At 41.6% G+C, this 12,863-nt stretch overlaps 2 protein-coding genes across 3 annotated transcripts in view; one reads left to right on the forward strand and one right to left on the reverse strand.

Annotated features, from left to right (window-relative positions):
• The window catches only part of zgc:65895 (uncharacterized protein LOC393546 homolog), a 16,128-nt gene extending 11,456 nt beyond the window's left edge, over window positions 1-4,672 (forward strand). For both annotated transcript variants that reach the window (XM_056460705.1, XM_056460706.1), the window contains exons 2-3: window positions 270-321; window positions 2,658-4,672. In XM_056460705.1, the coding sequence (XP_056316680.1) occupies window positions 270-321; window positions 2,658-2,900 (295 nt within the window). In that variant the 3' untranslated portion in view covers window positions 2,901-4,672. The remainder of the gene's footprint in view (window positions 1-269; window positions 322-2,657) is intronic.
• Window positions 4,673-5,406: 734 nt separating this feature from the next.
• On the reverse strand, window positions 5,407-12,570 carry LOC130231274 (coiled-coil domain-containing protein 122). The gene is made up of 5 exons (XM_056460763.1): window positions 12,557-12,570; window positions 12,160-12,265; window positions 8,990-9,382; window positions 7,837-7,953; window positions 5,407-5,656 (listed from the first exon to the last, which is right to left on the reverse strand). Exons 1-5 carry the CDS (start codon window positions 12,568-12,570, stop codon window positions 5,513-5,515), a joined length of 774 nt encoding a protein of 257 aa, XP_056316738.1. The 3' UTR covers window positions 5,407-5,512.
• Between the last annotated feature and the right edge of the window lie 293 nt (window positions 12,571-12,863).

Genomic DNA, 12,863 nt, shown 5'->3' on the forward strand with positions numbered 1-12,863 from the left:
TGTATTTGCATATGAGAGTGTCTTTATTCTGTGTGTGTGTGTGTGTGTGTGTATTTGAGTGTTTGTGCGGTGAGTTTTAGGGTGTCTGTGTGAATGTGGATTGCTGTGGCAGATATTAATATCAATATTGATCACCGTGATGATGTGCAGGAGCAGCCCTGTCCTCCTCCTCCTCCTCCTCTGTGTTATTCTCTGCTGTCTGATCTGATCTGATGCAGCGAATGAATGAGTCTGATGTGTGTGTGTGTGTTCTTCTGTATTTCCCACAGTTCCTCAGGAGCCAGTGTTGTGGCCATAGACAACAAGATTGAGCAAGCCATGGTGAGTCTCATCATTATATTAAATCTGTATTATATGATATCCATATCTTCTGTAGTGATTTGTGGGAGCAATTCCAGCCTAATACTCAGTCCTAACATGGACCCTTTATGTTTTTATTTCATTATTTAGCTGTCTTTGTCTTGCGCACATGTAATAATTACATTAAAATGGTATCCGTTCACCCGTCACCATTCAGCACATGATTGATCACCTATCATTTATAGGTGTAATGTGTACTGATATTTATCAGGGGCCATCAAATGTCTTCTTATTGGTTAAATTAGCCCATGGCTCCACTATACACACCTCTGATGACATTAATAATGCGCTCAATATTCAGCTCAAGGCAAGTTTACTGCTTATATAGCACTTCTCATGATCATTATTGACCCAAAGCAGCTTCACAACAGATGCACATTATTATACATTACAGTCCCACATCAGAACAGTGAAGTACAGAACAGTATATAAACACAGCTAACCTGCACGTATACAGTATATAGTGTCATGCATGATTACTGAAAGGGGAAGAAACACCTATTTGGAAGAATGTTTTGATGATAAAACACTTTATATGTGTTTAATATATTAAAGGTGAATATATATATATATATATATATATATATATTAAAGGAGATTAGAGAGTGTGTGTATTCTGTCAATATTTTCAGGAAGTGTTTCAGAGGGAAGAATTATAACATTATCATTGATCAAACTGAAGCAACTTGCATGAGCTTTTATCAGCGTTGTTGTTTAGTTGAGTATATATATTATTTGTACAATCGATGATCATTAGGAAACAGTTCTGATTGTAAATGATTATTTAGTGCAAGTGTTAGCATGAATATAGCCAGTGCTGCTGATACAGCATTAAAGATGAATAAATGAGCTGTATATGATGTGCAGGGTCAGACAGAATCTGCAGACGTTTTTTACTGTTTCTGCTGAGAGTTTTGTTAAAAGTCTGTGGATTTCTGCAGAATTATTTTGGGAGGATCATAACTAAAACCTTAATATGTGAAATAAAAAATCCTCTCTTTTTAACTTTTATTTATTGTTTAAAATGCAAATCTAATTAGATCCACTTTATCTGGTGAACAAAGCAAGTCTCTCATATAATATCTCTACTAAAGGACAGAGAATATGACTGAACACACTGCACTGTACATAAATCTGATCAACATCTTCATATTAGTCAATAATATTACTGTCATTAAAACTCAATAAATATAGATATACACACATTTACTCCAGTAAATAAACAGAATTAATGATGGGCTAATAATCTGCAGGATTCAGTGTGGGCCTAATGATGTGTAATAGATGTGGATGGACATGAGGAGTCTGCTGTGCTTGATTAACGGTGTGAAATGCAGAATAATCAGCTCATTATGAGTCACAGAGTCTCTCCTGCTGCTGAGGATGTTGAGTTATTAGAGAATATCACTGTCACCTCACATCTGCTGTTAGTAATCTTATTTCTGTCATGTTTCCTATTATATTCATATTCAAGTGTGTGTGTGTGTGGTTTGAGTGCACAGATGTGTGTAACGTCGTCTGTATAACACTAAACAAGCTGGATGTATGCAATGGTTGTGTGTGTGTGTGTGTGTGTGTGTGTGTGCACTGTATTTGTATATGAGAGTGTCTGTATGCAGTGTGTGCGTGGTGATGTGTATGTTTGTATATGAGTGTGTGTGTCTTAAGTGTGAGCGTGTGTGTGTATTAGTATATAGTGGTTGTGTGTGTTTATTTATAGTGGTTGGGAGTGTGTAATGATGTCTATGTGTGTTGATGTGTGTATTTGTTTATGGTGGTTGTGTATGAATGTATGTGTATATATATATATATGTGTGTGTGGCATGTTGGTGTGTGTGCATTTATGTGTCTGTGTGCATGTGTATGTATTTATGTGTGTGTGTGCGGGCGTGCGTGCATGTGCAGGGTGTGTTGATATGAGCATGCATTGTGTGTGTGTGTGTGTGTGTGTGCTGCTGTTGCTAGGCGAGCACTGGCCCTGATGCTTTGTATATGAGAGCAGCTCCACCCTCTGGATGAAGAACATTGTGTTCTCTCTGTTCTCATCGGATGATTACACACACACACACACACACACACACACACATCATCCTCATCATCATTTACTAATTCACAAATTGAGTTTATCTGTTGAACCCTATTGTGAATAGTTTTACACCGGTGACCTTTGACGTCCACAGTATATTGCAGTTTTCCTACAGTGGAGGTCAATGGTTACCGGTTTCCAACATTTTTCAGAATATCCTCTTTAGTGTCAACAGAAACAAAGATGATGTGTGTGTGTGTGTGTGTGGCAGGACCTGGTGAAGAGCCACCTGATGTACGCGGTGCGTGAGGAGGTGGAGGTGCTGAAGGAGCAGATTAAGGAGCTGATGGAGAGGAACAGTCAGCTGGAGCAGGAGAACGCTCTGCTGAAGAACCTGTCCAGCCCCGAGCAGCTGCAGCAGTTCCAGACGCAGACGCAGACACAGAGCGGCTCTCCCACTGCTGGAGCCCCGCCCGGCCTCCCCCCAGCCCCGGGCGCCGGACCCACCGCCTGACCTGTGAACCGCACACCGCACTGCTCCACGCTGCTTCTGTAACGCATCAGACAATCAGCACTGACCCACCCGGAGGTGATTCCCCTCTGTCTGGTCACGTCCCGCATGCTGAGGGACCCGCGTGCCGTCAGTCTGAGCCGGTGCCACATGTGTTTATCAGTGCTGTCAAACCGTTAATCACATCTAAAATAACAGTTCATATTTACTAAATATACTCATATAATGCACACGCTGCGTATTTATATCTATATTAATATCTGCACGACTGCTGTACATGTATCTTTATATATTTATAGAATACAAATTATATATGGTGGCGCAGTGGGTAGCACATTTGCTTCACAGCAAGAAGGTCGCTGTTTCGAGTCTTGGCTGGGTCAGCTGGTGTTTCTGTGTGGAGTTTGCATGTCCCCCCCCCATGTTGGCGTGGGTTTCCTCCGGGTGCTCCGGTTTCCCCCACAGTCCAAACACATGGGTAATGGGTAAGCTAAATTGGCTGTAGTGTATGTGTGTGAATGAGTGTGCATGGGTGTTTCCCAGTAATGGGTTGCAGCTGGAAGGGCATCCTCTGCATAAAACATTTGCTGGATAAGTTGGCGGTTCATTCCGCTGTGGTGACCCCTGATGACTAAGGAACTAAGCCGAAAAGAAAATGAATGAATGAATGAATGAAATTATATATAAATATATATGTAAATATATTCCTTATTTACGTTTATCAACATTTATTCATTCATTCATTTTCTTTTCGGCTTAGTTCCTTTATTAATCCAGGGTTGCCACAGCGGAATGAACCGCCAACTTATCCAGCATATGTTTTACACAGCGAATGCCCTTCCAGCTGCAACCCAGCACTGGGAAACATTTATGCACAGTGTTTCTGTATTTATGTGTATATATATATATATATATATGTTTATGTGTGTATATTCATAAATATACACAGTACACATATTATATAAATACAATAATAATAAATAAATATATAAATAAAGTAATAAATACTTTTATCTCGTTTGACAGCTCTAGTTTTTATTAATGCTGATCGCGATGAATCACATCCAAAATAAAAGTATATATTGTACACTATATATATATATTAGTATTTTATGTACAGTATGTGTGTGTGTTTCCACATATATAGATAAATATACACAGCACACAGGTATATATCATGTAAATACTGCTGTAATCCTGGATGTGGTTAATGGTCTGACAGCTCTGTGTTCTTCTGTTTTGTTACTGGTTTTATTGGTTTGGCTTTTATTTTCATCGCTGGTTTTCCTCTTGCTGTATTTGTAAATATGATCGTGTGTTTTTCAGAAGACAAAACTAGTTTCTCCTTAAAACACGCTGAATAATCTGCAGTGTGTGTTCAATTAAATAATCTGAAGACGTTTCTTTAGATAACCCCGCTGACGGATCATTCAGCTTGCTTTAAGGAAAAGCTGGACTTGTTTTGTCTGAACAGGAGACGCGTGTGAATAAGAGCGAGCGATGACGAGAGCTGTCGGGACTCTGGGACTCGCTTGTGTAAAGATGGACGCTGGAGCTCCACACACACACACACACACACACACACACACATGATGAAGGAGTTGTGCTCAGATTAAGTTATTTGCCTTACAGTCCATCGCTCTGGTCACATGTCAGTCCGCCGGTGATCGTGACCTTTGACCTCACAGTATGTGCATGTTTCCTTTAAACATGTGACGTTGTACAGTTGCACTCAACAGCTGCACAGTGACTTTAATAAATGACCAGGAAATGAGCGCCGGTGTCCTGCTGCCATTCTTCACTGCCTCTGGGTTACTTAGAAGAGTTACGCCTGATTCACATGGGGCTTCAGCGTCAACGCTTGACGGAGGGTGTGTCTGATATTGGGGCTGATGCGATCCTCATAGCAGCATCAGCCAATAAAACAAGTCCTCAATCAGAATTTGCATAAAGTGATCTGATTGGCTGATGCTTCCCACAGTTCAGCAATGCTTGATGTCATCCATTCAAAGTGAATGGGAACCGTTGACTCTGACTCCCCATGTGAATAGGGCAGTAAAGGTCTCCTGAAGCGCTCTGAATTGGGCTTTCTTTATATGATGTTGGACGTAATCGCAACTGAACAAACTTTAGATGTTTATATCTTCTGAATGTAAATGTTATCACTGTTTTGGAGACACTAGATTATAGATATCCTTATTTTAGATATCTTGACTTTTAGACGGCATGGTGGCTCAGTGGTTAGCACTGTGGCCTCATGTGTTGGTGTGGGTTTCCTCCGGGTGCTCCGGTTTCCCCCACAGTCAGAACACATGCGCTATAGGGGAATTGATCAACTAAATTGGCCGTAGTGTATGAGTGTGAAACAAGACAAAAGCTCTAGTAAGACAGTGTGAAACTGAGCAGAGCATCTGTTTCTGAGTGTGCTCATTTATTGAACAGAAATCCTCCAAACACACACTCCGGCTGAACACTAAATCTGAACGCTGATCTATCTAACCGTGCACGTGTCTGAATGCTGGATCTGAGTCAGCGCAGAGGTAAGGCTGTCGTGTGCAGATGTTTTACCTGAGAACAGTGCATTAGATCAGAGGTAAGGTGAGGCTGTAGTGTGTTTATCGCTCCTCCAGACGCTGCAGATCCTCCAGCTGCTTCTGCATGTGTGTGACGTCACTGCGCAGACGCCGCTGGCTGGACTGAGTCTTCTTTAGCTGACAGCGCAGGCGCTTCTGGATGGCTTCACACCGGCGCCTCTGGATCTGAGAGATGACCAAGACTGCTCTGAGAACAGCTCGACATCTTCCCCTTAAAGGTGCTGTGAGTTTCTGACCGTGATCAACAGTAAAGATGACATTTGACCTTTTCTCTTATATGGTCACCACCTGGTGGTCATGTCAGGTACTGCACCCACACAAATTCACTCATGTTTTGAGATGTCAAGTTCAAAATTGGAATATAAATTGTTCTGATATTTTGTTTTTGACTCTTCTAAAGCATAAAAATGTCATAACGTATATTTAGATATTTAACCTGTGCTGTTTGGGCTGTTTTCATCTACTCTGGGCTGATTTTGAGACAAGGCTTTCAGCAAATGAAATGATTTTTGGTGACTATTCATATTTTGACACATATTTTGTGAAAATGCTTTGAAAATTAAAATAAACTCTAGAAATGTATTCCCCTTTGATTATGTTGATGTTGCTTTTGCCCCATTGACTCTCATTATAATCACATTTATTGATTGTAAAGCCATGACAGCAGATAATCATGCATTCTGTTGCTGGATTTCCCTGTCAGAAAGAGGGATACTTGGTCATTTTCACTGTTGATCATCAGTTGCAGTGCAAAAACAAGCTTAGTTTCTGCTGTATATATGGGTTATAGTGTGTGTTTGTGTGTGAGAGACCTTTGTACACTTATTTTAATATCTGAGAAACTGAAAATCATCCCCTCAGCTGCCAGAACACAGTGTATTTCTGCACACACACACTATAATCTACTGTTTTACTCCACTGAACTCCATATATAGGACAGAAACTCTTCAGCACAGGCCGATCTAAAGGGTTAATGCAGTATGAATGAGTGTACCTCGATCTCTCTCTCTCCTCAGCAGTGTGTGTGTGTGTGTGTGTGTGTGTGTGTGTTTATTGTGTGAATATATGAGTGTACCTCGATCTCTCTCCTCAGCTGCGTGTGTGTGTGTGTGTGTGTGTGTGTGTGTGTTTTCTCGTGTGAATATATGAGAGTGTACCTCGATCTCTCTCCTCAGCTGTGTGTGTGTGTGTGTGTGTGTGTGTGTGTGTGTTTATTGTGTGAATATATGAGAGTGTACCTCGATCTCTCTCCTCAGCTGTGTGTGTGTGTGTGTGTGTGTGTGTGTGTGTGTGTGTTTATTGTGTGAATATATGAGAGTGTACCTCGATCTCTCTCCTCAGCTGCGTGTGTGTGTGTGTGTGTGTGTGTGTGTGTTTTCTCGTGTGAATATATGAGAGTGTACCTCGATCTCTCTCCTCAGCTGCGTGTGTGTGTGTGTGTGTGTGTGTGTGTGTTTTCTCGTGTGAATATATGAGAGTGTACCTCGATCTCTCTCCTCAGCTGCGTGTGTGTGTGTGTGTGTGTGTGTGTGTGTTTTCTCGTGTGAATATATGAGAGTGTACCTCGATCTCTCTCCTCAGCTGCGTGTGTGTGTGTGTGTGTGTGTGTGTGTGTTTTCTCGTGTGAATATATGAGAGTGTACCTCGATCTCTCTCCTCAGCTGTGTGTGTGTGTGTGTGTGTGTGTGTGTTTATTGTGTGAATATATGAGAGTGTACCTCGATCTCTCTCCTCAGCTGCGTGTGTGTGTGTGTGTGTGTGTGTGTGTGTGTTTATTGTGTGAATATATGAGAGTGTACCTCGATCTCTCTCCTCAGCTGCGTGTGTGTGTGTGTGTGTGTGTGTTTATTGTGTGAATATATGAGAGTGTACCTCGATCTCTCTCTCTCCTCAGCAGTGTGTGTGTGTGTGTGTGTGTGTGTGTGTGTGTGTGTGTGTGTGTGTTTTCTCGTGTGAATATATGAGAGTGTACCTCGATCTCTCTCCTCAGCTGTGTGTGTGTGTGTGTTTATTGTGTGAATATATGAGAGTGTACCTCGATCTCTCTCCTCAGCTGTGTGTGTGTGTGTGTGTGTGTGTGTGTGTGTGTGTGTGTGTTTATTGTGTGAATATATGAGAGTGTACCTCGATCTCTCTCCTCAGCTGTGTGTGTGTGTGTGTTTTCTCGTGTGAATATATGAGAGTGTACCTCGATCTCTCTCCTCAGCTGTGTGTGTGTGTGTGTGTGTGTGTGTGTGTGTTTATTGTGTGAATATATGAGAGTGTACCTCGATCTCTCTCCTCAGCTGCGTGTGTGTGTGTGTGTGTGTGTGTGTGTTTTCTCGTGTGAATATATGAGAGTGTACCTCGATCTCTCTCCTCAGCTGCGTGTGTGTGTGTTTCTCATTCTCCAGATGAGCTCTGCTGTCCTTCATCGTCTGTCTGGCCTCATTAATACTCGTCTTCAGAAACTCGATGTCCTCCTGAAGATGGAAACGGGTGCGAGCGGTCATTAAACATACACTGATGTTCAATAACTCCTGCACAACACTGATATCATGAGCACTGCACAATACAGTCAATGATTATCTGTTAGTCAAGCTTTAGCAGTGTTTTCTGAGGAATATGCAGATTGTTGTGTTAGTGAGTGTTTAAAACAGCACCTCACGGGTCATTTATCTTGAAACACAGAGTTTCATGTATTAATCTGGCCTACAATGAAAATCCTGTGACTATTTAGAGGAATTTAGTTTGTTAAAGGGACAAAATCAAAATGTAGTCACTATTTACTCACATTCAAGTGCTTAAAAACTTCTATGAGTTTCTTCTGTTCAACACAAAAGAAGATATTTTGAAGAATGCTGAAAACCTGTACCATTGACTTACATTGTAGGAAAAACACATTCTATAGTAGTCGATGGTTACAGGTTTCCAACATTCTTCAAAATATCTTCCTTTGTGTCCAACAGAAGAAAGAAACTCATAAAGGTTTGAAAGAAGTAAAAGGAGAGTAAATGATTTAATTTTGGGTGAACTATCCCTTTAACTCTGTCCATTTCACATCAGTTTATTTAACTAAAGTCAATGAAATAACCTTTAATCTTAGGTTAGTTACTTAAACGCATTAAAATGTCATAATCCAGCAGAAGTCATACCTGTTTATTAAATATTAATAATAACTAATGAAATGCAGACGCACTGGTTTAATATATTACTATAATATGGCTATTTCTCACTGCTCATTAACATTTACTAATCAGACTTTAATGTAAACTGTTAACTCTTGTACATTATCATCCTTTTAAACACCACCTTTTTTATTATACCTGTTAAAAATACGCTATTGTTGCAGCTTTATCCTTATATCTGGTGTTGAGGAAAGTACTGCATTACAGTATTGAGTTACTCCCCAAACAAAACGAAGCAGAGGCATTTAATCTCATCAAGAAAGCAGAAGTCTCCCAGCAGCAGCAGACTCGTGTGTGTGTGTGTGTGTGTGTGTGTGTGTGTGTGTGAGACCTGTGTGCGCTGGCCGGATCGGCTGTCTGCATGCTGCATCTTCATCTCCTCCAGAGTGTGTGCGAGTCTGCGAACCTCCAGCATCTTCATCTGCAGCTCCTCGCAGATGTGTGCCGGGCTCTGCTGCGGGCTCACGGCGCACCTGAAGGCCTGCAGGCGACTGCGGTACGAGCTGAACTCCTGCAGCTGTGAGCGCCGCTGCTCCTGCTGATCCTCCATTTTGGCTCTGAGCTGCAGGTTCTGCACGGCTGCGCTCTGAGTCTGCGCCTGCAGCTGGATGATGCTGCACTGAAGCGTCTCCGTATCGCAGTGCAGCGCCGTCAGCATCTTCTGCTTCAGACGGACCTGAGAACAGACGGACTCGCGGCTCCGCTCCATCACCTCCAGAGAGTCCTGCACAGACATCAGTGAACACTGAAAGGGTTAGTTCACTCAAACAGTTCAGTCCTGCCATCGTTTACTCACCCTTCACTTGCTTCCAGCATTTATAAATGTAGAAGATGCTTTGAAGAATTCTGGAAACCTTATCTATTGTCTTCTATAGTAGGAAAACAAATACTACTGAAGTCAATGGTTACAGGTTTACAACATTTTTCTAAATATCTTCTCTAGCGTTCGACAGAAGAAACACACTCATGAGTGTTTAAAACAAGTAAAGGGAGAGTAAACCATTTCAGAACTTTGGTTTTTGATGTGAACTAACCCTTCAGTAAGACTTGACACTTTAAAGTGTTCTTTTGGTCTCAGCTGGGTCAGTTGGTGTTTCTGTGTGGAGTTTGCATGTTCTCCCCGTGTTGGTGTGGGTTTCCTCCGGGTGCTCCGGTTTCCCCCACAGTCCAAACACATGCGGTTCAGGTGAATTGGGTAGGCTAAATTGTCTGTAATGTATGAGAGTGAATGAGTGTGTATGGGTGTTTCCCAGAGATAAGTTGCGGCTGGAAGGGCATCCGCTGCATAAAACGTGCTGGATAAGTTGGCGGTTCATTCCACTGTGGCGACTCTGGATTAATAAAGGGACTAAGCCGAAGGAAAATTAATGAATGAATGATTTTCCAAAAACTAAACCCATGTGTTAAAGGCCTGGGTAAGGTTAAACTGATGAACCTGTTTGACTCTTTCTCCTGCTGAACACAATAGAAGATATTTAGAAAAATGCTGAAAACCTGTCACCATTGACAGTATTTGCTTTACTACTATGGAAGTCAGTGGTTCCAGGTTTACAGCTTTCTTCAGAATATAGTGTTCAGTGTTCAACAGAAGAAAGAAAGGTTCAGAAACACTTGAAGGTGAGTAAAGTGTGTAATATGTTATTTGTGTGTGAACTGACCCTTTAACCCATAGAATAAATAATTCATCTAAAACTAGAACAGAACAGAACAGAACAGAACAGTTCGTAGACAAACGTTATGGTGGCCTGAGAAAGCCTCGTCTGACAGTTTGAAGCAGTTTAAGAGCTTTATGCAGTTATAACTATATATAGGTTAGCAGGTGTCTAGTATGGATTGACATGTTTCTTGCTAGGCTGTTGATAGGGGGTTCTGAGTGGTGGCTAGGCGGTTGCTAATGCGCTGTTAGGTTCTTTTTACTGGTTGTTAAGGCGTTGCTAGGTGCTTGCTAAGGTGTTCTGAGTGGTTTAGGCGGTTGCTAGGGTTTTCCAGGTAGTGAGTAGTGTCTTGAGTAGTTGGTAAGGAGTTGCTTTGGTGTTTTATTTGGTTGCTAGGTGGTTGCTGGGGTGTTTTGAGTGTTTGCTAAGTTGTTGCTAGGGTGTTCTGGGTGGTTGTTAAGGCATTGCTAGGTGGTTGCTAAGATGTTCTAGGTTGTTGCTAAGGTGTTGCTTGGTGGTTGATAGAGTGTTGCAAGGTTGTTGCTAAGGTGTTGTTAGGTGGTTGATAGTGTGTTCTGAGCGGTTGCTTTGATGTTGCTAGGTGGTTGCTAAGGTGTTTTTAGTGGTTGCTAAGTTGTTGCTAGGATGTTCTGGGTGGTTGTTAAGGCATTGCTAGGTGGTTGCTAAGATTTTCTAGGTTGTTGCTAAGGTATTGCTTGGTGGTTGATAGAGTGTTGCAAGGTTGTTGCTAGGTAGTTGCTAGTGTGTTCTGAGCAGTTGCTAGGTGGTTGCTAAGGTGTTTTGAGTGGTTGTAAAGATGTAGCTAGACGGTTGTTAAGTTCTTGCTAGGATGTTCTGGGTGGTTGTTAAGGCATTGCTTGGTGGTTGCTAAGATGTTCTAGGTTGTTGCTAGTGTGTTCTGAGTGGTTGCTAAGATATTCTAGGTTGTTGCTAGGTGGTTGCTAAGATGTTGCAAGGAGGTTGCTAGGGTGTTCTGAACTGTTGCAAGTCGGTTGCTAACGCATTGCAAGCTGGCTGCTAAGGTGTTGCTAAGCTGTTGGTAAGGTGTTGCTAGGCAGTTGCTAAGGTGTTCTGAGTAGTTGCTAGGCAGTTGCTAACATATATTAGCATGGTTCTAGTATGAATTAGCATGCTGCTAGCATGTTTCTAGTATAAACTTGCATGTTGTTAGCATGAATTAGCTTGTTGCTATTATGATTAGTGAGTTATGTTTATAGTATGAATTAGCATGTTTCTAGTATGATTAGTATGTTTCTAGTATGGATCAGTATATTGTTAGCATTAATTGGTTAGTATGTCAAATGTAAAGTCAATGGCAGTTTTTTACAATGAAAGTCTATGGGACAGTTGCTAAGGTGTCATAAGTGGTTGCTAGGGTGTGGTTAGTAAGTTGAAAGGTCATCAGTGATTGGCAGATTGGTAGTCTGAGGTAAATGAGCCCAACATTGTGTATAACAGTCTGGTGGTGCAAAGTTATGAGCTCATAAAGTTTGGTCCAATGTTAAGTCAATGGGACTTTCCCGAATATTCCGGGTCAGTTTTTGGAAAACTGTAAGTTGGATCAGTTGGAAAAGAGACATAGCAAATTAGACATAGCATTAAGACATAGCGATTTAATTCAGTATAGTTTGGTGGTTGTAGTATGGACGGTCTAGGAGGAGGACAGTACGTCTCTCAAGCCACCATAATAAAGAACAACTTCAGGAACTTTAGGCCTTTGGGATGTTCTAACTGATATAGTGAAACGTGTGTGTGTGTGTGTGTGTGTGTGTGAGAGAGAGATTTTGTATGTGTTCGTTAATGTGTATGTTGTGTGCGCGTGCACCTGCAGTGTGTGTAGAGCGCGCTGCGCGTCACTGATCTGTTGTGCGCGCGCCTCCCCCTGCTGTAGAAGCTCCTGAAGCGCATCTTTCAGAGGAAAATCCTGCTGACTGAACAAACACAGAGCCGTGTGCTCATTATGAGTTCATAATTCATTAATTACTCTGAATGATGGAGGAATAAATGAGGAAGCGCATCCAGAGCCTCCGTCTCTCTTCTAACGGCTGATTTCTGTCAGTAACACCCTATGGTAACACCTCAAATGCGGTTAAACGTGTCAAAACTAGCGTCGATAAAGGCTCCCAAACCAATAAAAGTTAGCAAACCAATTAGTTATTATACACAACAAACTATTTCTCTAATCAGATGAGGGTTTTTTAAGTAAAGCTATTAAATGTTACCTGAGGCTGTCCATTATTACGGCGGGAATGAGGAAGAAGCGCATGCGCGGAAAGGAAGATTGATATATAATATATTTTATTCTATGGATTTGGTTTTAATTCAGCTTTATATATTTAGTACTCGCAATTAAAATAGAAGAACATGAAAATTCTGGACCGGGGAACTTGAACACCGACGTAAAAAGCCTCCTGTGGTGGCGCTTCTCTTCTCCTCCTGCAGAGGTCGCTGAGGGCTCAGAGTCAGAACAGAAAACTACACTGAACAGCTTATTAAATAGTAAGCCGTTTAAAGTAAAGTCTAATTAAA

This window comes from Danio aesculapii, chromosome 6, assembly GCF_903798145.1.
Source record: "Danio aesculapii chromosome 6, fDanAes4.1, whole genome shotgun sequence".
In the NCBI taxonomy this organism is placed as follows: Eukaryota; Metazoa; Chordata; class Actinopteri; order Cypriniformes; family Danionidae; genus Danio; species Danio aesculapii.

Excerpts from the sequence above, each read along its gene's own strand:
- LOC130231274 (XM_056460763.1), bottom strand. Across the intron at positions 9,383-12,159 it reads GCGCTCTACACACACTGCAG|GACTCTCTGGAGGTGATGGA; the intron begins GTGCACGCGCAC and ends ATGTCTGTGCAG. Across the intron at positions 7,954-8,989 it reads GATCCGGCCAGCGCACACAG|GAGGACATCGAGTTTCTGAA; the intron begins GTCTCACACACA and ends TTCCATCTTCAG.